This window comes from Pan troglodytes, chromosome 7, assembly GCF_028858775.2.
Source record: "Pan troglodytes isolate AG18354 chromosome 7, NHGRI_mPanTro3-v2.0_pri, whole genome shotgun sequence".
In the NCBI taxonomy this organism is placed as follows: domain Eukaryota; kingdom Metazoa; phylum Chordata; class Mammalia; order Primates; family Hominidae; genus Pan; species Pan troglodytes.
The window spans coordinates 154,326,643-154,336,589 of NC_072405.2; the positions used below are offsets into that span (position 1 = coordinate 154,326,643).

A 9,947-nucleotide genomic window follows, 5' to 3' on the forward strand; every position below is an offset into this window, starting at 1 on the left:
GTGGTGGCTCACGCCTGTAATCCCAGCACTTTGGGAGGCCGAGGTGGGCAGATCACGAGGTCAGGAGATCGAGACCGTCCTGGCTAACACGGTGAAACCCCGTCTCTACTAAAAATACAAAAAATTAGCCGGGCGTGGTGGCGGGCGCCTGTAGTCCCAGCTACTCGGGAGCCTGAGGCAGGAGAATGGCGTGAACCCGGGAGGCGGAGGTTGCAGTGAGCCGAGATCGCACCACTGCATTCCAGCCTGGGCGACAGAGCGAGACTCCGTCTCAAAAAAAAAAAAAAAAAAAAAAAGAAACAGACAGAATTAAACAAAAATAGATGCGTGGTGTGAGAACCCATCCACGGTGTGCCCAGTGGGGACACAGCGGGAACTTTCCAGGAGCTGAAAAGTTCTGTTCCGTGAGCTGGTGCTGCCCACAGGCAACTTCGAAGTTTACGCCGAATACAAGTGTCCCTCGGTATCAGTGGGAGATGGGCTCTGGACTCCCCATGGATACCAGAATCCACAGATGCTCAAGTCTCTGATGTAAAAAGGTGTAGTAGCCAGGCATGGCAGCAGCTCACACCTGTAATCCCAGTACTTTGGGAGGCCAAGGCAGGAGGATCCCTTGATTCCATTTCCACGTGAGCACAGGAGTTTAAGACCAGCCTGGCCAACAATGCTTGTGAATAGGCAGTTCACAAAAGAAAAGGTGCAAATGGTCAACAACTCTAGGAGATGTGCTCAGCTTAATTAATAATCAAAGAATTCAGGCCAGGCGCGGTGGCTCACACCTGTAACCCCAGCACTGAGGCCGAGGCAGGTGGCTTACTTGAGGTCAGGAGTTCAAGACCAGCCTGGCCAACATGGGGAAACCCTATCTCTACTAAAAATACAAAAATTAGCCAAGTGTGGTGGCGCACACATGTAATCCCAGCTACTCGGGGGGCAGAGGCAGGAGAATTGCTTGAACCCAGGAGGCAGAGGTTGCAATGAGCTGAGATCATGCCACTGCACTCCAGCCTGGGTGACAGAGTGAGACAGAGCGAGACTTCGTCTCAAAAAAAAAAAAAGGAAGAAAAGAAAACTTTGGTGTAAAGCTTCATGACTTGGATTAGACAATGGCTTCTTAAATATGGCACCAAAAGCACAAGCAACCAAGGAAAAAAATAGATAAACTGGAGTCATAATAATTAAAATTAAAATGTACGTGCTTCGAAGGACACCACCGGCCAGGTGAGGTGGCTCACGCTGTAATCCAGCACTGTGGAGGCTGAGGCCAGGAGTTTGAGACCAGCCTGGCCAATATGGCGAAGCCCCATCTCTACTAAAAATACAAAAATTAGCCAGGTGTGGTGGCAGACGCCTGTAGTCCCAGCTACTCGGGAGCCTGAGGTACGAGAGTCACTTGAACCTACACCAGCCTGGGTGACAGAGCAAAACTCCATCTCAAAAAAAAAAAAAAAAAAGACACCAGCAAGCAAATAAAAAGGCAAACCACAGAAACAGAAAATGTTTCCAAATCATATTTCTGATAAAGGACTGGCATCTAGAATATATAAAGAACACTTACAACTCAAAAATACCAAAAGGTAAATTCTAAAATGGACAAAGGATTGAAATACACATTTCTCAAAAGATATAAAAAATGGCCAACAATCACACCAAAGTGCTCAACGTCATTAGCCATCAGGAAATGCAAATCAAACCACAACGAGATTCCACTCGACACCCACTAGGATTGGATGTCTGCAATCAAAGAGTCAGATAATAACAAGTGTTGGTGAGGATGTGAGGAAATTGGAAACCTCGCACCCGGCTGTTACTGGGCATGCAGAATGGCGCGCCCGCTTTAGGAAGCAATCTGGCAGTTCTTCAAAATGGTTAAATATAGAATTACCGCACAGCTGAGCAATTCCACTCCTAGGTATCTACCCAGCAGAAATAAAAAACATACGACCACACAAAAACGTGTATGCAAACGTCCATAGCAGCCTCACTCGTAACAGCCAAAAGGTGGAAACAACCCACTATCCGTCAACTGATAAACGCATAAGCAAAAGTGGGCACTTCCACACCACGGAACCGACTCCAGCGGGGGGAGAGTGAGGTGCTGATGGCATGGCGACGTGAGCAGCCCTGACAGCGTCCGGGCAAGTCAAAGAGGCCAGACCCAGGGCCAGTACAGGCCAATCCATAACCAATCCTGTCTGCCTGAGCCCCTCAGCCCCCCCATTCTCCCTGTCCCCCATCCAGGGCAGATTCCTCTGGGGCTAAGGCTACTGCAGCCTGTGGTGGGAGAGCTCTGGGCACCCCGTGGAAGAGGCCTCCGTGCTGAGGGCTGTGGGTTGGTGACTTAGACAGTCGGCCCAGCTGCCAAGAGGTGTCCAGTCGCCCGGCCCCCCAAGCCTGGCCTGTGACAGCTCATAGAGGCTGGGCCGTCCTGCCGCACCATGGGAGCCTGGAGAGAGACCTGGGGTGGGTGCGGCAGGGTGGGGACAGTTCTAGGAGAGAGTTGTGGCGATGCAGGTGAGTGGAGGTGAGGTGGTCAATCCATAACTGAGAAGAGAGCAGTGTTGCCAGGGGCTAGGTGACAAAATATCCTGGAATTGACAGCTACACAACTCCGAATCTACTGAAACCACTGAATTGGACGCTTCGAATGGGTGAATGGTGTGGCATGTGAATTACCTCTCAATAAAGCTATCAAAAAATACTAATAATCAGCATGAGGTCAACCTAATTGGTACTGACATGAAAAGCCAGTGGCTCCAGAGGAAATCTCAGTCTGAGCTCCCTGTAAAGGGGTGGCCAAACCCGTGTGCTCTCTCCCGCCCTCTCTCATGCACAGCGATCGCCCCAGCCGGGAGCCTGGACCCAGAGGTGTGACTCTCCCCGTTTTTCTTTGTATACTTCCACTCTGCTTGATTTTTTTTTTTTGAGCGTTTTACTTTTGACAGTAAACACCGACCAAAATTCCTCTCCAGTGAGCCCCAAATAACCTCCAGCCTGCCCTCTGCCAGCTGAGCACCAACCACTGCAGATGACGCCCTACGCCATCACCCACTCACCCGTGCAAACACCCTGCAGTGCTGGCTGAGGGCCTGGGGCCAGTGCCAGGGACACAGATAACCAAGCTCAGAGTCCAGGACAGGGGAGAGTAGGGGACACATGAGGAGGGGGCCAGGCACAGTGGCACTGGGCAGGCCCAGGGCTGGCAAGGGGTCCTGAAGAGAATGCAGGCCACAGGCTGGGCACACGCCCTGTGGAGACCAAACACACCCAGCCCCTCTCCAGGCCCACTTTTCCCCCAGACCAATGCAGGCCTCCCACCCCGGCCCCTGCCCCACACCAACACCACCCACTCACCAACAGTACTCAGCCCGGCCTCATTCTCACCCCTGCTGCCCCCTCCAGGACCACCTCACAGCACCCCTAAGCCCCACTCCCATCCCTAACATGACAACCTAAAGTCTCTATCCCCAGCTGCCCAGGCCCCCGGCTGGCCCCACTCCCCACTCCCCGGCCTGCACTCATGCCCTGACCCCCAAGACAGGTCCCTGCCCACAACGCTGGACTGCTGCTGGGCCGCTCTTTCTTCCTTCACTGACCGCCTCACCTCCACTCACCTGCATTGCCACAACTCTCTCCTAGAACTGTCCCCGCCCTGCCGCACCCACCCCAGGTCTCTCTCCAGGCTCCCATGGTGCGGCAGGACGGCCCAGCCTCTATGAGCTGTCACAGGCCAGGCTTGGGGGGCCGGGCGACTGGACACCTCTTGGCAGCTGGGCCAACTGTCTAAGTCACCAGCCCACAGCCCTCAGCACGGAGGCCTCTTCCACGGGGTGCCCAGAGCTCTCCCGCCACAGGCTGCAGTAGCCTCAGTCCCAGAGGAATCTGCCCTGGATGGGGGACAGGGAGAATGGGGGGGCTGAGGGGCTCAGGCAGACAGGAAGTTGGCGATGTTCCGAGCGGAGCAGTGGCCGACTGACTGTACAGGGAAGACCGGGGATTTCCAGGGGAGAGCCAGGGAATGACGTGTCCAGGGGAGGGTCTGAGACGTTGTGGGGTGGGGGGTGAAGGTCACCGGAGTGAGGGTCAGACAAGGAGTTGTCTGTGAGAGGGCAGAGTGAGGTGGAACTGAGGCAATGCCACAGAGGGGAGGAGGCCAGGAGGCCAAAGCCAGAGCACCTCCTCAGTGCAGGGATCAGCTGGGCAGGGGGCACAGGCCTGGCCTCCCTGCCCCCCTCGGAACCACCGAATGCTGAGCTGGGCCCAGGACAGGGGCCCGCAGCTGCTTACCATGGAGGGACTTGGGGCTGCCTCACCATCACTGGCTGGCTGGCAAGGGGTGCCATGCCCTCCCACAGTCCCTCCACCCCAGGGACAGGAAGGGCCGGGGCTCCAGCCCTCTAGCAGGTCCAAGGGGCTCACAGAGGTCAGGCCTGGAAAGGTGTAGGGCACAGGGGCCACCTCTGACCTCCTGCAGGCCCTCCTCAGCCTTGGTCCGTGGCTCCCAGACACAGGTACCAGCCCAGCCCGTCCCGTCCCCTTGTCTCAAGCCAGGAGCTAAGGAGACTTGGGGTACCTGGTGTGCTCACGGAGCCTCAGCACCTGCCTTGCTGTTTAGCCACTCTCAGGCCAGTGCCACACACATGCGGGCAGCTGCACCATCACGTGACAACTCCACTTCAGGCAGGCACCCCGGCCCCCCTGCCCCCTCACCAGCCTCCACAACCAAGCCCAGAAGGCAGACAATGGGCCAAGACTGCGAGTGTGCCCAACACCAATCCTGGCCTCCAGAGGAGCTGAGCTTGGGAGGGAGGACCCTGAGAGAGGGTCCCAGCAACCTCCAGGGATCTGTCTGGCTCACCCCTGGATGAATCAGAAGTAGCTCCCACCCCAGGAGGTAGAGGAAAGACAGCCCTGGGGCCAGGAAAGCCTCAGCACAATGCCCAGAACAGGCTGGGGCACCCCAGGCAGCCCAGCAACCTGACCAGACCAAGAACTCCAGGAGGAAACTCCTGCACAGTTCCCGCACTTTGAACAGAGCGGTCAGCTCAGAAACAGCTCTGTCCTGGGGCTTGCCAGGAGGGCTGGAGCCCAGGTGGGCGGCTGCTTCCCTGCCCTATACCCCAGCACCCCTCCGGGTGCTCCCTCCAAGGCAGGGCCGGCCATGTAGAGCATGAGCAACAGGCTGCCCGCTCCAGGCCTCCCCAAGGGTGCAGGAGTGTCTCCCCTGGCCCGAATGAACTAGTCACACAGGCAAAGCAGCTGGGCACAGCACTGTCAAACAGAGCCACAGCAGTACATCCACCCTGCCCCAGAGCCGTCGCTGGAGGACGCCTGAAGGAGATGAGTTCGGGGCACCATGAAACCTACCCAGCTGGGCAAGGTTGTGGTGGAGAGTGGCACCATGGGGCCCCAGCAGGACCTCTCTCCCTGAGCTGCCCTTGGGGGCAGAGCCAGCAAAACCAGCCACGTGGAGCTGGAGCCTGCTCTGATCGGCTCTGCCGGGGGGGCCCCCACCGCGACCCTCCCCAGCAGCTCAGTCCCTTGCCCCTAAGCCTCTGCAGGCCGGCAGCCAATGCTGTGTCCACAACCGCCTGGAGCCGGGCGACCCAGGCTGAGCCAGGCAGCTGGGCTGCAAGAATGGCTGGCGGGACCAGGACCTGGGAGGGTCCAGGGGCTCCCCGTGGGCGTGGACTAGGGCAAGGGGGTCTGCCGAGGCACCAAGCAGGTGGGCAGGCCACTCTGATGCTCCCCTAGAGAGGAAGGAGGGGCCACCCTGACCCCTAGCCCACAGCTGTCCCCTAGTGAACAGAGAAGGGGTGTGTGGGGGGTGCCCTGCCAAGGAAGGGTGGCAGCCCAGGCCCTCGCCAGTTTAGGGAGGTGAGGAGAGGCGGCAACTATGTGACCCATTGCCAGGCGGCGGGGCTGCCCCTGTTCCATGCAGACGCGCCCCAGAGGTGGGGCAGGGGATGGCTCAGCCTTGACCCATGTGTCTGCTGGCCACAGACACCGGATCCTGGCTCAGACAGCCGACCCCGACAAGCCCTGAGCGCCCCCACCCGCCCGCGGCCCACCCCACCCACCCGAGCCGCGCGATGCCCTATTAAGGGCATGGCCTCGGGGGCTCAGCAGAGCGAGTCCTCCCTTTCCCTAGGCACTGGCAGCCGTTGGGGGCGATCCAGGCGGACCAGGCCGGCGGAGTGGCCGCGCTTGGGCCGGCGATCGGGAGCGCCACCGTGGACAACAAGGTGCTCGGCGGCTGGGCTGTCAGGAGCGGCCCGGCAGGCAGCGGGACGGGGGGCCGTACCTTTGTACTTCTCGCGCACCTCCTCGTAGGCCTGGATGAAGTCCTGCTCGTCGGGCAGCGGGCCGGACGTCAGCAGGCCGGCCATGCTGGCGGGCGCGGGGCGCGGGGCGCGGGGTGCAGCGGAGCCTCCAGCACCCGGCGGCCACTCTGTCCCCGCGGCCGCGCGCGCCGCTTAAAGAGGCCGCCCCCGCCCCGCCCCCGCACCCAGGATGCCCCACGGGCGGGGCGGGGCCGGGGCCGCCGCGGCCCGGCAGAGGGAGCCGCGTCTGGGCGCCTCCCGGCGGGCCGGTTCCGCGGGCTCCGAGTCCCGCACGCACGCCCTTTCCCGTTCTCGCCCGGGTCGCGGCCGCGGACACCGCGGTCGCCCGGGGGGTCCTCGGGTGGCCCCCGCCCAGGGGCGGCCGCGACCTGTCTGTTCCCCGCCGGGCCGGCGACCTGCCTCCGAGACGCGCCCCTGCCCGCCCCCCACCTTGCTTCCTGCGTGCAGCTGATAACTTTCCCATTGCAACATTGGAGACGACTGAGTCGGTATAAAGAACCCTTAAAACACTACACACAAGAAAAATTAAGTACACATACGAGGACTGGAATAGCCCATTCACAGAAGGAAAAAATGCTTGGTGATAATTAAAACAACTCTTTCCACCCATCAGATTGGCAAAGCCCCCGCTCTCCCCGCCTTCACCAATGTCGGCCACCCTGTCTGGGATGCCCCTGGCCGTGTTTTCTCCAAGCTTAATGCCATATGTCCTGTAACTGCAAGTCCCGCTTCCAGGAATCGGTCCTAAGGAAACCGTCAGAGGACGCAGAGCCCCGGCGCGGAAGGTGCTGGCTGGGGGCAAAGCCTTTGCAGTGAGTACTGAAGGCAACCACGGTCAGCCGGGGCCTCGGGACCCCCCACACTCCTCCACAACTGTAAAGGTGATGCTGAAGAAAGCCCAGGCGTGGGAACGACACAAGTGATTCCCTTTCAAGGGGGAAGAAAGTGACTTCTTTCTTTAAAGTCCGTGTGTGCTGTGAAAAGCCCTGAAGGTCATGCAGATGGAACCAGACCCTGGGGCTGGAGCTGGGTGCAGAGGAGTGACCCTCTCCTTCCCTCTTTCCTGCTCCTACCAGCCCCGCTTCCCGTCGTCTGCAACATCCCCCCAGGGCTCAGCACCTGGCCTTGCAGCCCTCTCCTGGCCTCCCGCAGGGGCCTCCCTGCCCTCCGGCTGGAACAGGTCAGGACTCTCAAGCCAAAGCCTAGAGAGCTACTGCTCCTCCCTCTCCTAGCACGCCCTGCCCATGGCCTCCAGCTCTAGGTCACCCACCTCCCTCCTGCCCTCCCCCTTCCCCAAGCATCTCGCTGGATGCTTCCCATCGTTCTCCCTGGATGGGGGAGCTACTGGAAAGCAAGGCCAGATCCTGGCTCAGGAAGAGGCTGGGGCTCCAGACAACCAGGTACCCCCTCCCTATACACTGCTCCTGTACATTCCCACCTGGCCGCCATTGTGGCAGCCAAGACCGAGGGCCTGGTGGGGAGCCCAAAAAATTATCCCCGTTGCATCTGGGCACTGGACCGTGTTAAAATCAAGGATGGATGCCGCGGCAAGAAGCCCAACCCCAGGCCTCATGAACCGCCTGGGCGCGGCCAGCAGGTGGCGCTGTGCCGCCTGCACTCACCTGGGACGCGCGAGGCCCTCCCTGACCCGCAGATCCCCCTGGGCCTCCCCCACCCAGTCCCAGCTCCAGCGCCCAGCACGCAGCGGGAACTCAGTCAACCTCGCGTGCCAAGGAGGTGCACAGGCAAGGCCCTGCGCAGTTACCTGCGATGCGAATGACCGCCCGCTCAGCTGGGTCCAGGACACTCCCGTTGCTCCCAGCGCCACCCCCGCTGCGCCGGCTCCGCTGCGTTTTCCCAAGGTTCCAGGGCAGTGTGTCCCCAGGGCTGGGCGAGCCACTGCTTCCATTGGAGACATCTTCAGCGACTGCCCGGACCTCAGCGTCCTCACCCGACATGGCCTCCTGGAAGGGGAGCAGGAGGGGTCACATCTCTGCCTGTTCAGGAGTGGACTCTGCACGCCGACCCACCCACCACCTTCTTAACCTAGACACTGACCTCTCCCCACCCAGCCTCTCGCCTGGACACTGGCACCCACACCCCTCCTGCACTCTGCTGTACCCACATATTGACCCCCATGCTCTCGCCCCAGGCACTGACTTACCCTCTCTCCATCCATGACTGCCTTGCCCCTTCCCGCGCACTCCTCAGATACCCACACGGTGACGCCCCAGCCACTGGCCTTACCCTCCAGTCCATCACCAGGACACTGACCACCCTGGCCACCCCCACTCCCGCACACTGACTGCTACTCTCCTCTCTTAGTCACCCACACCCCACCCACCTACTCTGTCACCCAGGGGCTCAACCGGCACACGACAGACCACCTTCCACTCTGTCAAATGGAAGGGGAAGGGGTGACTACCTTCACTCAGATGCCGGCCTCCACTGCCTCCATCCCAAACTGGACCCGCCTCTAACCCTCTAATCGCAGGCAGGCGAGGCCATCAAGGAACGCTGACCACCGCCCCCTCCACTCACCGGGTCATCAGGGAAGGACACCCAAGCCTTTCCCCTGGACACCGGCAGTCCACCTCCAAGCTCTCTCGACCTCTAGGACTCCCCATCACGCCACCCCACCTCAGCCCGCAGTCCCACCTCGATCTCCGCAGCGAAGGCCTATAAATAGCTGCAGCCGCAGCGGCGTGGGCCGCGGGAGCTCTGCTGCAGCGAGGCCGGGAGTGAGCCCAGGCCGCCGCTCCAGCAGCCCACAGTGGGGGCGCGTACACCGGCACCGCGGACGCAACCAGGACGCACGCATACCCACGCGCGCACACTCCCCAGCCCCCGTCCCCAAGAGCACTGGCGTGCGGGAGGTGAATGGGGCTCTGTCTCGGAGGGGGTGGGCTGGCGTGGGGGCACAATGTGGGCTCTGTGCCTCCGCCCTCAGGCCAAGGGCTAAGGAGGAGACAGCGGACACCGAGGAGGGGGCCGCCGCGCCCCGCCCCCACTGGCTTCTCCACGGGCCGCCCCGGTTGCAGCCCCCCGCCCGGAGCCCTGCGGTCAGCCGCGCCTCCCCAGCAGCCTTTCCTGCCCACACCCCGGGCACCGCCCGTCCAGTTCCGCAGTCTCGGGCGTGCAGGGAGGTGCTGTCCTCTCCAGCGAGGGCAGGAGGGGGCGCGGCGCAGCCCCCTAGTTCCGTGTGGCCTGCGGCCGGAGACCGCCCCCCGACCCCCACCCCGCAGCGCCCGCACGCGGCGCGCCTCTCCATCCTGGCCGCGGTCATACATGCCTGGTGGCTCCGCTCACTTCAGCTCTGCCGCCGCAGCCAGACTGCTCGGGCCGGGAGAGCGGCGGAGGCGGCGCAGGCGGGGCGAGCCCCGAGCCCCGCCCCGGCCCCCACCCAGAGCGGCGCCGCGCGGGCCCGGCCGAGAGCGAGCGAACGCTGCCAGCGAGATCGGGCGCCCGTGTCTGCGCGGGGCCGCCGAGATCTCGGGAGCGGCGGGGCTGGGGCCCGCGCGGGCGATTCGGCCAGGGCAGCGGCGCACACCTGAGCCCCCGGCGCACGGGGCGGGCCGGTAGTCAAGGAGACGCTGTCTGCGC

The 9,947-nt window shown here is 61.7% G+C and overlaps 1 protein-coding gene across 9 annotated transcripts in view; it reads right to left on the reverse strand.

Annotated features, from left to right (window-relative positions):
* PLEC (plectin) overlaps nt 1-9,943 on the reverse strand; it is a 61,804-nt gene extending 51,861 nt beyond the window's left edge. For 3 of the 9 annotated variants that reach the window (XM_063816657.1, XM_024345358.3, XM_024345357.3), the window contains exons 1-2: nt 9,637-9,768; nt 8,110-8,308 (exon numbers count right to left, since the gene is read on the reverse strand). In XM_063816657.1, coding sequence (XP_063672727.1) covers nt 8,110-8,302 — 193 coding nt within the window. In that variant the 5' untranslated portion in view covers nt 8,303-8,308; nt 9,637-9,768. Of the gene's footprint in view, nt 1-6,304; nt 6,449-8,109; nt 8,309-9,002; nt 9,305-9,636 lie in introns of those variants that run through there. The other 6 variants (XM_054657584.2, XM_024345359.3, XM_024345366.3 and 3 more) reach the window with 4 other exon arrangements.
* Nucleotides 9,944-9,947: the final 4 nt, after the last annotated feature.